Source organism: Myxocyprinus asiaticus, chromosome 37, assembly GCF_019703515.2.
Source record: "Myxocyprinus asiaticus isolate MX2 ecotype Aquarium Trade chromosome 37, UBuf_Myxa_2, whole genome shotgun sequence".
NCBI lineage: Eukaryota > Metazoa > Chordata > Actinopteri > Cypriniformes > Catostomidae > Myxocyprinus > Myxocyprinus asiaticus.
This window is the reverse complement of record NC_059380.1, coordinates 10,396,006-10,417,601: the sequence shown is the minus strand read 5'-3', so window position 1 is coordinate 10,417,601 and position 21,596 is coordinate 10,396,006. Positions and strand designations below refer to the sequence as shown.

The following is a 21,596-nucleotide window of genomic DNA, read 5'->3' as shown; positions in this document are numbered from 1 at the left end:
CCCAAACTTACACCATTGGTTGAATCAGTATTGTTCAGCCACTCAAACACAGAGCAGTTATGTAAAGTGTCAACATTTCTTTTTAGAGAAATCGTCCTAAGAATGGTTTACTTACAGTTTTCTCTGCACATTATGCTGGCATTAGAGAAAGTATTTAAAAAAAATAAAAAAATAAGAAAAATACACACATCAGCTTTAACAAAAGAAATAAACACTAAAGTCTACATATTGCACAGTATAAGGAACACACACTTGTGTGGAAAGTTGAGGCTGGATTTACTGGTCAGTTCAATGTTTTCTGTGAATTGTATGTGTGTGTGTGGCCAACCACAGGGGAAACGCCTCACCTGCACCGATGTGTGTGTTTGGAAGAAAGTGAGAAACAAAAACACTTCACTGTAGGTAAACCGCTTCATCTCCACCCAGTGTCCTCCCTTCCACTTCCTATGTTCTGGCTGTTCTTTTACAAAAGTAGAATCTTGCAAAAAATGCCTCCCGCCACCAGGTTGGCTCAGATATTTGTGGGGTCAAAACACATTCATGGCCCTTTGGTGCTCTGTCGGGTTGTCAGTGAGTAGTGAACAACAGCCTGTAGCGGCAAGTGTGGCCATACATCATTTCCCTGGCCCCAGGCCTGCTTCAGAGAGAGGGAGGGGGGCGGTAGAGGAGAGGCCGGGCCAGGCAAGGAGTTTTGTTTTGGCGGGGTCCGGGACAAGAATGCTGGCAGACCAGACATAATATTTAGATTGCTATTAAGTCTTTGCCATGTGAGATAGTGTAGCAGGCTGTGGCTTTTCGGGAACAGCATGCACCAGACGTGCTCGTGCGGGGAACTGGCCACCTTCCCCTCCTCTTTTTTACACCCTCAAATCTCCCTCCTACCCTAGACCCCCTCCTCCTTTTCCAAACGAAGAGAAGTTAAACGAAAAAAAAATATATAACAATCCCAAATTCAGCAAGTTTGAGGGGAAAATAAAACATAAAAAATGCCACGAGAGCATCTTGCCAAGATTAATTCACCCTGTGACATAGGGAACAGCAGTGCCGGTCGGGACAGCGATAATTACAAATGGAGGTAGCCAGGGGGATTTGCGGAGATGTTGAAAGATAAAAAACCACACTGAAATTAGCCATTTGCTTCCTCTGATTTTGACGGTTCCCCACCTTCGCCTCCTCCCTCTCCTCTCCCATGAACTTAGCAAGTCCCGCCGGCATGTCCCCTCTAGTATTTAAGTGTGGCACGGTGTATGCCTGGTGTTTTATGGCTTGCCACACTAATGTCAGCGTAATGACAGACTTTGAGATCTCTGGGGCGGGATGCGTTGCCAGCTGGCTCCGATTCAATATAAGGGGGAGGAGGTGGACTATGGAGGTGTGATAAGGAGAGACACAGGTTTGGATGCTTTCCTAAAGAGTTCTTATCTTTCAACACTCAGCTTATACTCTTCAACGCAACAGAAACAAGACAAACTAATAAACAGCTTTGCAAAGATACTGTCTACCTCGAGTTGGTTTCATCATATGGCACCTGTTGTTGACTCAGGACTTTTTTTAAACTATAATCATCAAACTCCACTGAAACAAAACCACTTTGTGGTTGTTTCAATGGAGTTTGATGATTATAGTTTCCATAATTCATTAAAGACCCCATGAAGTCGCTTTATGAGTGCAGTCCTGTGTTGGCATATTTCTTATTTATACATGTCAAAGCACTCACCCCTTTTTTGAATAGCTAATAGGCGTTCCTTACGTCACAACCATAAACCATGATTTGCTCTTTGCTTGTCTGCTGCAGGTGGTATTGGGCGAGGGACATTCTTATTCTAGAGAACATTTGATTGGAAAAGTCTGTGTAGTGCAGAATGAGTCATTATTATCTTTTGTCCATTTTTCCAGAAGAGAAAGACTGTACATTTTAAATGTTTACATCTGCTAAAAGTCAATTTTGTCAGTTTTTAGTTGCATATAATGTAGATGGTTTCAAAGCTAATAGAAATGCACTTTTGAAAGTGGAAACATGCAACTGTTACCTTAAAGTTGTATTTGTACTTGATATATCCCTTAAAAATGACTTTTGTAATAGTAATTCAAGTTGATCCATTTATTTTTTTATTCACCTGAATAAAATTAGTGTATCTAGGAGCAATTTTTTCAGATTAACTGACAAAAAAATTTTTTTCAATGTGGACTAAAAGCCACAAAACTCCAATTTTGATTTTAGGGGTCTTTTTTTTTTTCGGTTCTATTTGACAATGTTATGATTGTTGAATGTATAATAACCTCTGTGTCTCTTTCTTCCTCTCACTCATCTTTATGTCTCTCCATCTCAGCCATGTGTCCCACTGACCTGCAGCAGTTATGGAAGGATGTGGCTGGTGTTCAGAGCACGGAGGAGGCCATGAAACACGAGGGTCTCGATCTGACCACCAACAGCTCTAACTCTACCTCATACTTGGCCTCCAAGGTCTCACCTCAGATCCCTCATCATCCTTTGCCAAATGGACAGAACTCTGTGCACACTCCAAAGAGAGACAGGTCAGTGGAACCACATACCTAGGTGTGCTTCATTGTACACCTGGGGATTGGTTTGTAGTGGGCCATCAAGGATTTGTTACCACAGATGTTTAACATATTTCTTTGCTGTATATTGAAAAAATGATGCAATCAGGGTCCAAATTTAACACTTATCAAGCACCTAATGTGAATTAAGATTGGCTGGAAACTTGATTAATAACTGCAACATTATATGGTTCAAATTGTAAGAATGATCATTTGACCCGCACTGATGCTGTATGGTTCAAGAGCAGCCTTACAATGAATAGTGCCTTACAAACATCTAGCAAGCAAGCCGAAGGCAACATTTGCGAGAAAAAAAACTTGGAAAAGTTGGATGCAAGTGTTTTGTTTTTTCTACAGAACTCCACATGGCAACAGATATGTGGAGTATTCCTCCCATTAAGCCACCAAAATGAAAATATAAATATTAAAATTATGACAGGTGCAGTTTCACCAAGAGTTAGAGACTGGCTCGTCTTGTATATGATGCTGCGAGTGACACTTTGTCACAAATATTCATAAATAATCCCATTGTCATACAGACAAAAATATTTATTTTATTAAAAATAAAATGTAAAGGCCCTGTAAGAAATATTTATTTTCTCAATTCAGCTGCCATTGGCAGGTGTCGAAAAAAGTTTATTTTGCTCCCTGGCGGCAACTTTGTTCAGCCAAATGTTATAACTTTGCGTATTATGGAAAAACACAAACTGAAATGAGAGCTAAAGCTACGCTACCGTATTTTCTGTCCTGAACATCCAGTGATAACAGATTACATAACAGTTTTTCATAAATAGATGTTTTTCTCATGCATATCACATGTCATATTTCAAGGCCTCTGCTGTCAGAGCCTGTTTGATGAGCTGATTTAAAATGCCTGGGTCTTTTTGATATTTGGTGCTCGTGCGAGTTCTTCAGAACATAGCATGCCTTCAGCATGACTGACGTCCCCCTGCCAGTTTAACCTGAGTGTGTGTGTGTGTGTTTGTGTGTGTGGGTGGGTGGGTTTGGGTGGTTTACGAGGTTACAAGGTTATTTTTTTAGGTTACAAACTGGTAATTACAAGGGTATTATGCTATAAATGTCCCCATAATTCAAATCGTTAAAAAACATACTAAATGATGTTTTTTTGAAAATGTAAAAATGCAGAAAGTTTTTTGTGAGGGTTAGGTTTAGGGGTAGGGTTAAAGTTAGGGGATACAGTCTATAGTTTGCACAGTATAAAAATCATTATTTCTATGGAGAGTCCTCATAATGATAGCTGCACCAACATGAGTGCATGTGTGTGTGTGTGTGTGTGTAAAAGTGCACTGAAATAATTTAGCTGAGATGGTGAAGTGTGAGTGTCTATGAGTGAGAAGTGGTCCTACTGTGGGGTCCTCACATAATTCTCTCCATTTTTAAGAGCAAGACTCTTTGAGTGGATCTCGTCCTTCACCAAGGAGTCCAGCGATGAGCATCTCACACCGTACTCCAAAGGCACTCCCCTGCAGAGCACCCAGTAAGTACATACACTACATGTTTATCTAAATGGTGGCATATCATAGACGACTATTGTTTTCCATCTAAAGCTAATTATAAGTACTATAGACTAAGGCTACGTCCACGTTTATACCTCTCATTCACACTGAAACTTCATTTTCCTCCACTGAAAACTGAGACTTTTGAACATGCTCTCCATAACCGCATACTTATGGAGAGATTTTTCAGATTAAGCTGATTTTTCGGACGAAAAAGGATTAATGTCAATGTTCTAAAACTCTAACCCAGGGGTGTAGGAACATTCTGCAAAGTGGGAGGGACTCACTTAGAAAACATATCAGCTTTATGGGGGCCTGGGTAGCTCAGTGGTAAAAGACGCTGGCTACCACCCTTGGAGCTCGCTAGCTCACTAGTTCAAATCCCAGGGCGTGCTGAGTGAATCCAGCCAGGTCTCTTAAACAACTAAATTGGCCCGGTCGCTATAATGGTTCGTTCTCGGTGGGGTGTGTGGTGAGTTGAGCGCGGATGCCGAGGTGAATGGCGTGAAGCCTCCACACACGCTATGTCTCCGTGGCAACGCGCTCAACAAGCCACGTGATAAGATGTGCAGGTTGATGGTCTCAGACACAGAGGCAACTGGGATTCATCCACCGCCACCCAGATTGAGGCGAATCACTACACGACCACAAGGACTTAAATGGGAATTGGGCATTCCAAATTGGGTGAAAAAGGGGGAAAAAATCCACAAAAAAAAAAAAGATCAGCTTTTATGAATACCATGTGGCATCATGTAATTATTGTTCAATTTGTGCGCTAAATATATATATTTTTTTATGTGGCCGGATACACTTTTTTTCCTTCATACTGTCACAAATATATTAAAAATATATACAAATATATGCACTTTTAAAGTGAAAATTCAAATTCAAATTCAAATATTATTCAAATGAGGACATCCCGTAATGTCCACAAAGGGCTCACTTTTGAGGTTTCATATTTAGCACTTGAATGGCCCAAATTATAGCTAAGTGTGTACCCCAGTTCCACTATCACACACCCAAACTGGTCGTGGATAAACAAAAAGTAAAGCGCACCCTCCTCAATAATGTTTGCTTCTAACACTGTTCTCCCTGACTTGGCCTAACACATTAACACAAACACACACACACACACACACACACACAAACTCAGAAGGGAAGAAAAACTGTGCGGTGAGGCTAATGCATGGCACATGTGGACAGTGTGGTTGCCAGTAGTTTGTAATGTCTAGAGCTCGAGCAGCTTCTGAATTGTGTGGGCTGTCCACTGCCAGCACATCTGATGAAGAGAAGGGAGCATGCGCATGTGTGTGTGTGTGTGTGTGTGTGTGTATACGTTCCACATCAGGAGCGCCTCATCTGCAAGCAAGCTGCTTTGTATTAAGCAGTGCTCTGATGTGGATTTGGGAAGAGTTCCCCAGACCTTCAATCGCCGCTAGCAACGCCCCCCTCCCAGCCCCCTGCCTATGCTTAGCAGCACTCAGACGCATGACGAGGGATTCTGCGGTTCCTGCTCTCGCAAAAGCCTACGCTACATGCTAGCCTGTGGCACTTGGCCAGGCCCAAAATGAAAAATTGCTGGATGAGTCTGCTGGCAGAGGTTCGAGGCTGATCTGTTATGGGTCTCAATAGAAGCCAGGCCAGAGAGACCCGATCCAGACTGCTCGGCCACAGAGCACACAGTGGCTGTATCTCGAACTAAACAAGACCTAAAAGTTTATCCCCAGGCCCCACCAGCAGGCCCTGTCAGCACATCAACAAGCCACCTTATCCATACTCCTGCCAAGCGAGATGTCTGGAGACATTACCGAGAAACATATGAAGGTTTCGCCGCGTACGTTCTTAATTAGACAGCGGCATGTTGTTCCTGGCTGGATCGGAGGACATTTGAAGCTGCGTTGAAGCACAAGATGCTAATATAATGATACAAACATGTATTGGAAGCCTGTTAGTCAGGATTATAGAAAGGCTGTCATTTTTACATTTATCACGTCCACTCAAACTGCATTTGTTCAAACGGGGGACTCAAAGCTATCTGCTTTTTCCATTGCTTCATTGCTTAGTATTGGTTGCATGTGTGTTCTGTGCTACCATGCCGACTGCCTGAAAAATCTTTAAAGAAGTTATTGAATCAAATGGGCTGTTTTGATTAAACAAGCAGGTGTTTAAATGTTTTCAAAAGCTGAAGTGTGTAATTTCTGCACCACACTAGTGGCACCAAACGGAATTGCAGAAATACTTTTTTCAAGCATGTTTCCCAAACACTCACCCCCCCCCCATCTGCATTGGTCGGATAAACAGATAGTCCTTCCCCAAACTCACAGCATTGGTTGAGCCAATGTTGCTGTGTCAGACTGGTCGGGATAGATGTTGAAATCACCACAAAGCCACAGTGTTCACTCATTTCGGGAAATAAACCTTATAGTTTCTCTGCAAATTTTCTCTGCTTTATAATGCACCAGTATCAACTTTTCTGTCGGCTACATCAAGGTTTAGTGTAAACAAATAACCATTTAGCTTAAAATGAGCTCAAATGGAGAAACACAAGACTAACCAGCCTTTTCTCTCTCAGCTCTACCCACGAGGAACACACAGCCTCCCACCCACTCTATGGACATGGCGAGTGCAAGTGGCCTGGCTGTGAAGCGCTCTGCGAGGACATGGGCCAGTTCATCAAGTGAGTGAAATCTGTCCATCAAATCCACTGTACAAACATGTCATGTGCTTCACTCATGTCAACCCCGTTACAAGCGTCAACCCTGTAACTCCCATAAACCACCTACTGAGCAACAGAGCATTCATCATTGCCTGCCACGTCCCACAAACAAGTCTCTGTCTGTAAGCTTTTCTCTCCGTCAATGTGCATTCATCCTGTTTTTTGATGAGTTAAAAGATCACTCACAAAGTAAAGGCCTTCTCTTGTGCTCAAGTAAGAGAGGGGGATGAGAGGACAGGTAATATGAAAGCCAGGCTGCTGACAGCCGTGTTCAGGTGTGATGTTTAAACAGACAAGAGACGAATGAATTGTACAGGGAGGTTGGGGGTGCAAGGTTATTGCTTGAGAGAGTATGAGAGATTCTCCAGCACCGTGGGACTGTGATAGACAGGCATTTCACAGTCAGAGAACACAATCATAGTAAACTAGACTGCCCTCTATAGCCCTACGAGCAGTATATCACATTTTGAATGTATGCATGCACATAATGTAATTTCTGCACCACTAGCGTCACCAAACGGAATTGCAAAAATAATCACTGATTTCAAATAGATTCTAGGAAACTCCCCAGTATTTCAATGGTTGTACAAAGAAACAGCCCCACCCCAAATTCACACCACTGGTCGGGCCATGTCGGGCTGGACGGGTCACTCGAAAAAAACAAAAAAAATTTTTGATAACGCCACAGTGACTCAACCTACAAATGGCTTACTTATAGTGTTGACTCTGCATATTTAGCTAGGATATGAGAAAAAAAATGAAATATAAAAAAAAAAAAAACATTACGTATACTAGATCATTTTATTTACTTTTCGCTGTCTGCCATGTCCAAGGTCTTGGGGCCGAAACACTCTACACAAGTATAATAACGCAGACGCATCTTGCAAGCTCAATTTCATGCATTGTTGCATTCTGAAATGTGTCAGAGCTCTATTCATAGCTCAAAGCAAAAACTCATTGCATTCTAAGCATTGCCGCAAGGGGCACAGTAGCAAGATTAGTGTTAACGGTCTGCTTCTTCAGGGAGGTTTCTATTGCAAGTTAACCATTGTCATGGCAGAGCAAAAGTTCGATGAGGATATTGCTGAGCAAGTAAGATAAAGTCAATAAATTCATAGCAATTTACCAGATTAATATCACATCCAGTTTAATGGCACAGACATTTGAAGGTATCTCCCCCTTAAATACTGAATTTTTTCCCTACTACGGTTATGCAAGAATGCAAGCATTAAGAACGCATGTTAAGCATGTTCAACCGGCAATGCAGTGGCCAAGTGATGGCATCTGCATTCACGTACTTCTGTAGAGTATGTTTCGGCCTTTAGACTTTATACTGACACCTGTTGATGTGAATGCAGAATAAAGTAAAATATCTGGTTAACGATGTCATTGTATAAATGGCCTATTCTCAAGGATTAGTCACCCATAATTAATTTTATTTGCAGCAGAAAGGGCTTGATAATAGCAGGGTTGCTGATTCATATGTTATCTCAACATGGTTTCTATTTTACAGGGTTCCCATAGTCAGGGAAATCTTGGAAATATCAGGGAATTATAAAATTGTTTTTCAGGCCTGGAAAAGTTTCGGTAGTGAATATATTTTATCTAGTTGTGCTCTAAAATATTTCATGAGCTAGATATTGCTCTTATGTAGAGTCAAAGTTCCTCACAAGCCATAGTGATGCTCAATTTGACAGTGAATTATTCTTTTGAGTCAGTTCTTTTTCAATAAATTAGTCAAAAAGCTTAACAAACCGGTCTGGGCTGCGTTTCCAATAAATATCGTAAGCCTAAATAGATAATAGAAACAATTGGTGCCAATGGTCCCTATGATCAAGTTAAGCTTCCAATACTTTTGGGAAACCCAGCCCTGAATGGTTCATTAAAACGCCTTTTAAAAAAATCTGTATCCACTTATCACAAATGCTTGGAAAGGTCATGGAAAAGTCATGAATATTTGTTGGTCAAAAAGAGTGGAAAGAATATTTTGTGCTGTTTTAAGCCTTTCTGAATTCTCTTGCTGACAGTTTCCAAAACACCATAATAATGCTGTATGGTTTTATGAGACTTTTTCCCAAAGGTTTGCTTAATACTTTTGCACAGGAAACTAATTCACATATGCCTTGTGTGTAACCATAGAGACAGATGTCCTGTTCTCTTCCTGTTGACCTGTCCTGTGCTAGAGAGAAAGACAATGTTTGTGTGTGTCTGGTGGCTGCAAATTCCTGTCTCTGCCTCTCCATCCCTGAGCACTGCACTGCCGGGTCAAGCAAATAGTTTTCACGCTTCGTTAGTGGTTTACTTAATTAGCTCATTTACAATTAGAAGCCTTTGTTTCTTGAATACAAGCAAAGACATCAAAAAGAGGCTCCCTCCCTTCCTCTATCTGCTCTCTCCCTTTTCCCCAGCCTTCTTTCTTCTCGCTAACTATTTTTCTTTTGCATCTGTTTGCCAGTTTGGGGTCTTCAGGGATACTGGGGGGTGGGGGTGAGAGGAGATAAAGAGAGGAAGAGATCAGACAGGGAAGGTGATGTAAACAGTCCCATTGTCTCTGTGTGTTAAAATAATGAGACTTCACAGTGGAAAGTCTTGACATGTCCGCTTGTCACAAGGGTGTGAGCTAGACTGTTGCCGCTGCTGTCACCCCAGCGGGCTCGGGGCTCTCTCTTCTGTTTATTTTCTCTTCCTTTCCCTTGAACACCTGCTTTGATATGTGGCAGGTCAGCTCCATCCCTTACAGTGGCACGGCAAGCCGGGGTTCTTGTCCGTTAAAGAGTGGCGACCACATCTTTGCGCTTTTATTTTCCTGGGAGGAGATGCTCGGCCCTTGGAACATCTTTTGACTCCAGTCTGCGCTTCCTCTAAGGGGACACTTGTATTGACAGGCCGGAAAGAAGTGTATGTAAATTTCCTCCAGTCGTCCCTGGCGACGGGGGTGAGGAGCATGCTCAGTGCACACGGGCGGGAGTGAGAAACGCGTATGATGGTCGTTGACACACACATCAAAGAGCTGGAGAGTCTGGGAAAGTTTTAAGAGTAAAGCTGTTGTTTGGTTGCATGGTGTCTCATTTCATATAGCCTCAGGGCAAGCAGAGAAGGGGGGGGTAGTGAGATAAGAGGGGTACAGAGGGGGAACGGGTTGGGGGGGGGGGGGGTATATATTGCCGTCAGTAATGTGCACTGTGGCCCAGTCAGAACACTTTAGTTATCACTAAAGACAGGAAGAGAAGAAATGGTCTTTTTGTCTATTCTATAGCCCGATCTGGCTGCCTTCCACTTAGAGTAGAATCTGTGGTGAATCTGTGTCCTCAGAAGTCTGTAGAAATTTCTGCAAATTTCTGTAGAATTGGAACGCCAGTCATTAACAAAGCTCTACACCTCCTCACCCCTGCGTGGTAATTTTATTTCACATTTTGGCAAATTTGATACAGGACACAATAATGGCAAACCTAGAGATACCAGGGAATTTAAAAATGGGGATTTTCAGGCCTGGAAAAGTTATGGAAATAAATAAAATCTTAAGTAAAGTCATGGAAATTGCATTAGTGAATTTATATTTTTCAAGGTATGCCTGATTGCACAATATTTAATCATCTTTTTTTTTCTCTTTTCTTTTTTTTAATCCCCTTTTCTCCCAAATTGGAATGCCCAATTCCCACTACTTAGTAGGTCCTCGTGGTGGCGCGGTTACTCACCACAGTCCGAGTGGTGGAGGACAAGTCTCAGTTGCCTCCGCTTCTGAGACCGCCAATTCGCGCATCTTATCATGTGGCTTGTTGTGCATGACACCACGGAGACTCCGCATGTGGAGGCCCATGCTACTCTCCGCGATCCACGCGCAACTTACCACGCGCCCCATTAAGGGCGAGATCCACTAATTGGAACCACGAGGAGGTTACCCCATGTGACTCTACCCTTCCTAGCAACCGGGCCAATTTGGTTGCTTAGGAGACCTGGCTGGAGTCACTCAGTACGCCCTGGATTCGAACTCACGACTCCAGGGGTGGTAGTCAGCTTCAATACTCGCTGAGCTACTTAGGCCCCCTTTAATCATCTTTTTGTTTGCAATACAGTATCTGTAACATAATCCATGTACAACAGGAAAAGTACCAAAACCCTGTTAATAATGCATTTATTTATCAATAAGAGTGTCATACTCTCAGCTTGGTTTATCACATTTTACCATGTTTAAATCCATTCCATAAAATTTCACAGAATTTCCAGGGCCTAATATTAGCACTTTTTCTCTCTCTTTTTGAGAATGATAAAACACTTATTAAACCCTTAATCTTCATCCTTTCTCTCTTTCTTTCTCACATTCTCTCTCCCTTGCCTTGAGCTCTTTAATGATGTTCAATTTTCTCTGGCATGCCAGGACGACATGTGTTAGAATGCTCAAGCACTTTTGTCGGGCCGGCCCGTGACTTCTTTTTTCTGCAAGTGCTGTAAATGCTTCTCAAATCCCTGTCGGGGTGCAGGGAGTAAACACTGCCTCATTGTCGGGTCTTTAGGAAAAAACGCTGCTACTGTTTATTATGAGCCATAAAACTTGTGGTCTGTTCCTTTATTCACAAAGCGAGAGAGACTGGGGTGTGGGGGGACAGATGGAGAGAAAGATGAGATCATGTTTTTTGTTATTATCATCATGTGCTTGCGGGGAAAAAATGTCTATCTACGCCTGGATTACAGAGTGGGTGACATCATTGTTTGTGTTTAATTTTGCATGGTGAGCAAAAGCGCACCCCTCTCTTCCTTCAGACAGACACTCAAAACTATCGTGATGGGTGTCGCGGAGATAATGCAGACTGGGAAATAATGGGGGATCATGGGGGATGAGTGTTACGAAGGTTTTGCCTCTTACACATTTCTGTTAATACTCTCCTGCCGCGGTTACGAAGGTTTTGCCTCTTACACATTTCTGTTAATACTCTCCTGCCGCGCGGGGGACTTAACCCAGTGGTCCACTCATGCCAGTGAGGAGAGTGGTGAAAAATGCAGAATTTCCCTGATGGATAAGAGTGTTGGATGGGATGAACTGAAGATAGTTGGGAGATTTCAGGGAGTGTGTTAATGATTTGTAGAGCTGTGCTTGTGAGGATTGATTTACTGATAGGCGAGGCATGTTTACGTATATACAGTATCATAGTGTATTTTATACACAATGGTAATTCAAAGCGAGAAAGGTTCAAAGAATTTAAATAAAGATTTTAAAAACAGAAGAATAAGGAAAGAATGAGAAATAATAAAAAAGGACATAAGTTGCATTTAAAATAGTTTAAAATTAACAAAAAGGTAAGACAAGAATAAAAACATATAAAGTTTTATATAAAGTAATGCTCAAACCACCTGACTCCAGGAAGAGTTTGCTTTACAGCAGGAAGTCCTGCTGCTTCCAGAAAGGGAGCATTGTGTGTGGTGATGCCCATACATGTTATTGTTTCATTCATATGTTCTTATAGGGCGCTCCCATGACCCCTGACCTCACCATTCAACCTCACCAGGTGTTCGGTTAAAAGAGTAGGAGGGGCTCATTTTGCACCTAGTGGGATTAATGACATCATCATTGGGATGTAGTAATATTTAAAGGAATAGTTCACCCAAAAATGAAAATTCTCTCATCATTTACTCACCCTAATGCCATCCCAGCAGAACACAAATGAAGATTTTAAGAAGAATATCTCAGCTCATCACTAAAAGAGGCTACGTTCCTCTTCTGCTTTCTTTTAATGGCTCCTTTCTCCATCTGACACCATCCCTCTCATTTCTTCATCTGACTCACTTTCTCTTGGTTTCACTTCCTCATTTTTCTGGTTCTTATCCCTGCATCTGTTTGTTTTGTTTTGTTTGGAGTTACACAATGCCTCATAAAGAAAACATGACTTGATGACTTGAATAACTAAGGTCAGAGCTCACCCATCTGAAGCGGCACTTGATGAGTAAAACATATGATGTCATATCCAGGTGTTTTTTTTGTTTTTGTTTTTTTTTAATCCCACTCAAAGTTCATGGCCTGCGGCACTTAGCTTTCTGACAAAAAAACAAAACCGTTTCCAAAATAATATCCCACTCCAGCTGCGTTTCAACTGAATAACAAAGACATTAGGACATTCGTACAGACCTAATATAGAGACGTTCAGATCTGATGTCATTTTCATCAACTCCTTCGATGACTGTCCATAAATAAAGTAAAACTGTTAATGGTTTCAGTATGGAGTTGTTGTTTTTTTTGGGGGGGGGGGGGGGTGGAAATCCACCATTGTTATGGGTTTCCTCTGAGAGGGCCTTTGTGTTCCCAAGAGGATTCCATTAAATGTTTCTCCTCTAAAATGGAAAAATAAACTGCTATCTGTGGTTGTATTTTGATGTGGTTGTTTGTTGCTGTGAGGTCATGATTGGCCGGGATGCTGCAACTAGATTTCTGGTGCTTCAGTGACCTCTGTGTTTGTGTATGTGCATGTGTCATCAGAATGTGACGGCCTGGGCATGTAGTGCTAACACGTTAGCACACGTGGCACAAACTGCTCTGTCTCCATAGCAATCCCTTAAGGCTGAGCCGTAGTGTGTTTTTGTATGTGTGTGTGTGCATACTGTATCAGGAAGGTCAGTGACATGGTTGGTGGCAGATGGTGCAAATATGCTTACACATCTCCCTCTGGGAGTTTAGATAGGGTCACCTAACCGATTTATTTGCACGTAGATTGATTTTGTCTCGTGGACCTGTAGTATCAGGATATGCTCGGCTCTCTTTGCATGTTTGTATTATTAACCTGTTGATTTTTCTCTTTCAGGCACCTGAATAGTGAGCACGCCCTGGATGATCGCAGTACGGCCCAGTGCAGGGTTCAGATGCAGGTCGTTCAACAGCTGGAGATACAGGTGAGATGCGTGGACAAAATCACCCAAAATCATTTTTTTTTTTTTTTCTGTAAATCTCTCAAATTCAACAGCATTTTTCTGAAAATCTCGCAAATGAACACTTCTCTAATAATCTTGCAAAATCAAAATTTCCTGAAAAGCTTGAAAAAAGTTTTCTATTGAACTCGTATCAGCCATATCACGAGTTTCACCTCTTAAATTGAAAAGTGTAGTACAATACAAACATTAATAGTAGATAAAACACTTAAATTATCATATTAAAATATTCTGGTAACTGGTGGTGGTTTGTTATTAATGTAAAAGTGCTTTGAGTATAGTGTCAATTTACAAATTGTGTGTAAATTTCATTCATTCATTCAAAATATGTAAATACGAGTTTTGTTTATCTTCATCAAAGCAAGTATTATTTCGGTTTTAAATGTTTAATCGAACAACATAATATCTACATGAAAATAGCACGTTATGCCTCTGGCTCTCATGATCACACACAGGCAATGTCCAGGTAAGCTCAAATCATGAGATTCATCCGCCAGAAGAGCAGTGCCAAAACACAACTCGCGTAAAGTGTTCTTCTGCAGATTGCTTGCAATTTTAAGTTTCAACCACAGATGCCGCTAGAGAGCACAAAGTTCCATAGTGCAGCTTTAAAAAAAATTATATTTTGCAAAATCAATATTTCTCTGAAAATCTCTCAAAACCAACACCATTTTTCTGAAAGTCTTGCAAATTGGCACTTCTCTAATAATCTTGCAATATAATATTTTTCTGAAAACCTTGCAAAATCAACTCTTTAAAAATCTCCTAAGATACAATTTCTTTAAAAATTGTGTAAAAAAAACCCAAAACAAATAAATATCTAAAAATTGCGCAAAATCGATATTTTTCTAAAAATCTCATAAAATCACAATTTCTCTGAAAATCAAAAAAAAAAAAAACAAAAAAAAAATGTGTAACTAAAAATGCAACAATTTTCAGAAAATCTTGCAAAATCAACATTTCAAGCCACCTGACTACCTCTTTTTCTATGTTATCAAATAGTGCATGATTCTGAAGAGCAAGGTGTGTTTAATTAAAATAACAGCGCTTGAAATAGCCTTGACCATAGTCTTGCCGTGTGTCTCAATCTGCTCCCTAGTTCAGTAGTAAGCACAATGCACAGGGACAGCAATTTCCGGGGCTTTTCCTTTGTCAAAATCATTCCTGTGAACCAACGTTAACTCCCTAGAGATTCCCATCCAATGCACCATAAAAAAAAACAGTATCGGCTGCTCACTATATTCAGTTACTGGAAATGTCACCTTGTCTTCTTCAGTGTCAAGTCGTTAGAAATAGAAGAGGAGCATGTATTTAAAAATGTCATATTGCATGTTATACAGCAAAGTTGTTTATATATATCAGCTACATATTAAGGTGCAACCACATAATTGTGTAACAGGCAATTGTGTCATCAATGTCCCAATGGAAATTCATGGTTAAGTGGATCAAGGCACTTGCTAGTGCCGGAATTATTGTTCATGATAGACTGATTCACGTTATAGGCAACTGGGGAGTGCAATAAGACACAGCCTTGGTCTTCTAGAATTCTCCCACACTGTCTCCCCCACACACACACACACAGCTAGCATGATTTTCTGCCCATTACATGTCACATGAGTTGATAGAGATCACTGGAGCATGTAATAGAGTGATGTAGAGTACGGGTGCGAGAGAGAAGGCCAGAATATCTGCCTTTGATAGATCCCAATGAGAGAGTTTTTCCCAACACCTCTCTTTTCTCTCCTGCTACGGGCTCTCTGCAAGCACCACGAGCTGCCTGTCATGCACACATACGCGGTGTCATCTCTAATGAGAGAGCTGATAAGGAGAAGGGTGGACATAGGAAGTGCTAAAGCCTTCCTCAGCCCACAGACACCCTCCATGCCCTGGCTTCATTCTCTTAACATTTCTGCTTGTGCTGATGATGGCCGTTTTCTAATTAGTGGTGGTTTTGTGTTATTTGCAGAACATTTTTTATTTTCTCACCCTCACTTTGTTCCAAACATGGAAGACTTTCTCAGGTGGAATGACAGCCTCAGTGACCATTACATTTGATTGCATCTTTTTTTTTCTTCAATACAGTGAAAGTGAATGAGGCTCTCATTCTGTCTAACATCTCTTTTTGTGTTCCACAGAAGAAAAAATTTATATGGGTTTAGAACAAGGTGAAAGTGAATAAATGACGACACAATTTTGTTGACACAGCCACAGTCTTTTCGCTTCTACTTTACGGTACAAATTTGGGAAGAATTTTGGGAGAATTTCAGTCTATTTAAGTGGGAATGTTCAGACAAGTCAGTCAGTTGTGTAAGATCTTTCTACACTTCAGTGTTGTAAGTGGTTGTTGACCCTGAAATGTGCTATTTTTAGTGGTGGACAGTGTTTTATTGTCCGTGCATGTAATTTGTTTGGACGCTGAGGCTGTCAGCAGAGCGTCCAGTGACAGTTAGGATTGGCAGACACTTTAGGTCACATTAAAGGGGCCGTTAGCTACAAGGGATGTTGTCTCTGAGAGCCACTCGCTCTTCTCAAACTAAAATGCAGGTCGAGTAACCTCACCGTGCCTGCAGCGCTACAATTCCTCTCCTTTTGGAGCTGTAAATCAACAACCCTTAAAATTCCCTGTCTCGTGGACTTTAAACCCTCCAGCTTTACGTGGCACAACTACTTCCCATCATCACCGCCAGTCAGACAGACCTGGTAATTGCTCAGCTTCTCTTTCCTTCCACGCCACCTCCCCTCCATGTTCTCCATCTACTCCCATTCCCAAAAATAAACCCCTCACAACAAAGCTCTCTTAAAAACACTACCCTGCCAGGCACGCAGGCAGCAAGCTGTGTTTTCCATGGCCCACAAACAGCGTTTAAACTCATGTCCAGAATGATGCAAGTGAGATGAGAACTGACAAGAGAGTCAGCCCATGTCGAAACGTATTTCCTTTCTGCCCTGTCTCCTTCGTCTACCTTCGTCTTGTCACCTACTAGGCCCCAAACCCCTCCTCCAGCAAGCCCCTACCCCACCTTCAGCCGCCCCAGTGCCAACCCCTCCCCACCCTGCTGTCTCTCCCAGCAAACCAGCTCAGTTTTTCCATTGCTTTTATTACCCTGCTGACCAGCACGGGGCAGCCCCTCATTAAACACATCAGTTAATGAGATGACTTCAGCAGAGCACAACCGCAGTACACAAACACATATAGCTCAGATTTGATTACGAACCTAAGACCAATTAGGGGCCATGACTTGTACTAGTGTTACTTTCTGAAGTAAGTGCTGCTAGAACAAACCCCTAACCCTAACAATTAAACTTTGGTGCGTAACTCGCACTGTTTGTGTCACAGACTCACAGACATGAATGATACCTCAAATCGTTCAGCTGTTGAGGAGAGGTGTGCTTTTACATTTCTAAGTGATCAGACTTAAAGGGTTAGTTCACCCAAAAATGAAAATTATCTCATCATTTACTCACCCTCATGCAATCCCAGATGTGTATGACTTGACTGCTGAACACAGATGAAACTTTTTAGAAGAATATTTCAGCTCTGTAGGGCCAAACAATGCATGCCAAATGGGTGCCAACATTTTAAAGCTCCAAAATCCACAATCGAGCAACATAAAAGTACTCCAGATGACTCTGGTGGTGAAATCCATATCTTCTGAAGCAATATGATAGGTGTGGGTGAGAAACAGATCAGTATATAAGTCCTTTTTCCTTCACTTTCACTTTCTTCTCCTTCTGTTTTTGCTGATTCACATTCTTCATGCATATTGCCCCCTACTGGGCAGAGAGGAGAATGTATGTCAAAAAATTACTTAAATATTGATATGTTTCTCACCCACACCTATCATATCGTGTCTGAACATATGGATTTAACAACTGGAGTCATATGGATTACTTTTATGCTCCTTTTATGCAGATTTTGGAGCTTCAAAATTGTGGCACCCATTCAAATGCATTGTGAGGACCTACAGAGCTGAAAAATTCTTCTAAAATTCTTCATTTGTGTTCTGCAGAAGAAAGAAAGTCATATACATCTGAGATGCCAGGAGGGTAAGTAAATCATGAGAGAATTTTCAGTTTTGGGTGAACTATCCCTTTAAGATTTTTCACCTGGCGTACAGTATCAGTTCTCATCTCCCATGACTTGCATTAAAAGAGGTCCCAAGCCATATCGAGGGACCAGAATATCTAGACTTTAATGTGAGCTGTTTTGATTTGGGCCATTGAGGAACCACCTAGAACACCCTAGAAACTGCATAGCAACAACATTGTTTCTAGCTTAACGTTTTATTAAACGCCATTGCTTTATAGTCATAAGTACAGTAAAATGCAACGGCCTGTGTTTTTCGATGTGAGAAAGGCCACTTTTAGTGCCACTGAGGCAGTCTTGGAGGATTCTGTGGCATTGAGCTGATTAAGACACACCGGCTGCACTTCAACTAAATTACAGTTAGGAATGTCAAACGGGAATGAGTGTGGTTGCAGGGCAAGTGTCTCAGAAAGACATGTAGCAATAGAGAGAAAGAGAGAGAGGGGAAGAGTGATGGTGAGATGTTTTCTCCCAAAGTTATTAAGAGCTGTGAAACGGCTTGTCAACATCCCTCTGAGCTGACTCGCCTAACAGGCAGAATGCAAAATTATCCTCAGAAGAGAATATGTAGAATCACTCCCTCTCCTTTATCACAGAAGTGCCCACATAAGATGCCAACAATTTTTTTTATGTGCTTTTTAAATATTTTTGTCATTTTCTTAATAATAAAAAATAATAAAATTATAAATAAATAAATAGTTGTGCATTTTTATCACCAAAGCTTTTGCAGCCTAGCTGCGTATATAGAAAATGCATATAAATTAAAGGGATAGTTCACCAAAAAATGAAAATGCTCTTATCATTTACTCACCCTCATGCCATCCCAGATGTGTATGATTTTCTTTCTTCGGCAGAACACAAACCAGCTCCATAGGTTCATACAATGCAAGTGAATGGTGATCAGATCTTTGTAGCTCCAAAAATAACATAAAGGAAACATAAAAGTAATCCATATGACTGTTTAAATTGTTGAAATCCATATTTTCAGAAGCTATATAACAGGTGTGGGTGAGAAACCAAATAATATTTAAGTCCCTTTTTACTCTAAATCTCCACTTTAACTTTCACTTTCAGATGTGAAAGTGGAACTATAGTGGCACCACGTGTGACTTACAGATGTAAAAGTGATAGTGAAATTGGATATTTAGAGTAAAAAAAAAAAAGACTTCAATTTTGATCTGTTTTTCACCCATATATTAAATCGCCTATAATGTTTCCTTGATTTTCCTTGATGTTGATTTTTGGAGCTACAAAAGTCTGATCACCATTCACTTGCACTGTATGGACCTACAGAGCTGAGATATTCTTCTAAAAATCTTTGTTTGCGTTCTGCAGAAGAAAGAAAATTATACACTTCTATGATGGCATGTGGGTGTGGAAATGATGAGAGGATAAAAATGTTTGGGTGAACTATCCCTTTAAGAATAACATCAAATGACAATATTGAGGGAAATATAAAAATATATAGGGTTATTAAAAGGGAAAAATTAAATGGGAACTGTTTAATGCTAGAATAAACTTTTTTAAATCAATTTATTTATCATTTAAAAAAAATAAATAAAAAAAACAATTACACTTTTTTTTCGCAGTAAGGTGGACAACAGGTTTTCTTTCATAGCCCATTTTTACAAAGAATCTGTTAAAAATGCGTCGTAATTGAAATTATTACTGTAAGTATTTGGTTGTAGTAAGAAACCACGTAAATCACTTGTGGCCCTTTTTCTAATCTGTTTGTGCATGTATATGTGTGTTTTCTAGCTGGCCAAAGAGAGCGAGCGTCTGCAGGCCATGATGGCCCACCTGCACATGCGTCCATCAGAGCCTAAGCCTTTCAACCAACCTGTGAGTTCAGAACATTTAACCTGTGTTTTTATTTGTTTGAACTGTCATTTCCAGTCATTTTTAGACCAGAAAGCTGCATACAATGTGATCAATGAATTGTTTGAAAGAGACTGAACAGCGCTCTCTGTTGGAGACTGGAGGAAGTGCTCTATTATTATTTGCTGTCCTCACTTCCCCTGCATCCTGCACCTGTTTGTGTGTGTTTAGATCAGGTTCCAGGAGAGCAACACTAAACACCATAGTCTCGTTGCAGTCTGCTACATGCCAGTGAGGCTAATACGTTTACAAGCTCACCTAATCCTTACGCTTAACAAAAGTAATGAATCATTTATTCTGACATGCCTTTATGCACCTTCAGTTCAAGTGTAATAATGGAATAATACTCTTAAAGACACGTAAACCGTTCTATTTGTAATGACTACACCTGGCCTGTTTTACTCCCAGCCCCTTTAGAAAAGATTAAGTGTACAAGTTTTGCATACACAAAGCAGCATAAAATGCACTTGTGTTTATGTCTAGGTAGAAGTGATTGTGCATATTTTGGGCAGGAAAGCCTAGATATTCCACATCGCTCCATCATACACAGGCATCACAATGCTTTCCCCCCCTCAAGCCACCAGCTGCCTGTGCAATTATTAGGAATCTAATGAATATTTTATGTTGAGATTGATGAGAAGTCTTATTAAAATACAAAGATGTTGAAATTAATTGTCAAGTAGAGTGTCTTAATTTGAGGGGATATAAATGAAGGCGAAGGGTGAAAGTAGTGATTTTGTCTCCTGTTTGGCGACAAAATCCCTGAATCAGCTGCCATTAGACGGTAATGGGAAATAGAGTCCAGGCCGGGCCCAACGACCTAGACAAGAATGAAAAAATTATAATGGTAAGGGTGATCAAGAGAATGCATTAGCATTAAGCGGTAAGGGTTAGCATTAGGGCTGAGCTTAGCACGAGCTCAAACCTGTGTGTGGCATTGACCGCTATTAAGACTGTTCTGTGTTTGGCACAGCAAACTGGCACCGCTCCAGCATTAATTAAGTACCTGTTAAACAATTTTGCTCCTCTAATTATTGGAGATGGGCCAGGTTGGCTCCTGTGGCAATGAGGACAGAGAGAGAATAGAGGGCTGGCACTGTTTAATTCGCCATATTAGCTTCAACCCAACTACGCCCACCCTCTTGTCTCTCTCTTTTTCTCTCTCACTCGCTCAATCTCTTGCTGCTCACACATGCACATGATGGTTTTAATTAGAACAAAACAAGCAGCCCTGAAAAAGACTCCCTGAGCGATCGGAAAAGCTGTTTCCTAGAGCTCTGTGCCCACCGAAGCTAATTGGGCAGAGCAGGGCCACAAAGAGGGTGGGTAACCATAAGTGTTGTTTGTTGCCAGATTGTTTTTCCCCCTCCTACCTTGTATCGTTTTGTTTTGCTCTTCTCGCTTGGCTTTAATTGCAGACAATGTGTCACCGAGGATCCTCGCTTGTATGCGTGCACCAGCGTGTGTCTGAGAAGCACAATTTGCAGGATTCTTTGTATGAATTTCATTGGCTGAGTAGGATCATCTTATAATGGAGTCGCTGTGCCAACTGCTTTTGGCATGGATGTGCTGGCACAGATCACAGGATGCGCTTTTCATAGCAGGAGACCAATGACAATTTGACGATGATTATATTTCCTGGGTTGTAAATGCAACATTGGAGATTACTGTACAACACGAAAATGATGCAAATTACAATCAAGCCTGCATAGAGATGTGTGCCAAATGGAGGGAGGAGGCATTGATATTTTGCAGTGTCATAGTTTTGCATGTTATCTCTGGTATAGTGCACGTACATGGAATATTTAAAGGGATAGTTCACCTAAAAATTTGAATTCTCTCATGATTTACTCACCCTCCTGGCATCCCAGATGTGTATGACTTTCTGTCTTCTGCAGAACACAAATTAATATTTTTAGAAGTATAT

General features: G+C 41.0%; 1 protein-coding gene across 1 annotated transcript in view; it reads left to right on the top strand.

The window, feature by feature from the left end:
• The window catches only part of LOC127428282 (forkhead box protein P4-like), a 161,339-nt gene that overhangs the window by 115,756 nt on the left and 23,987 nt on the right, over positions 1–21,596 (top strand). The window contains exons 7-11 of the mRNA XM_051676537.1: positions 2,331–2,535; positions 3,962–4,057; positions 6,649–6,753; positions 13,581–13,668; positions 19,550–19,633. Coding sequence (XP_051532497.1) covers positions 2,331–2,535; positions 3,962–4,057; positions 6,649–6,753; positions 13,581–13,668; positions 19,550–19,633 — 578 coding nt within the window. The remainder of the gene's footprint in view (positions 1–2,330; positions 2,536–3,961; positions 4,058–6,648; positions 6,754–13,580; positions 13,669–19,549; positions 19,634–21,596) is intronic.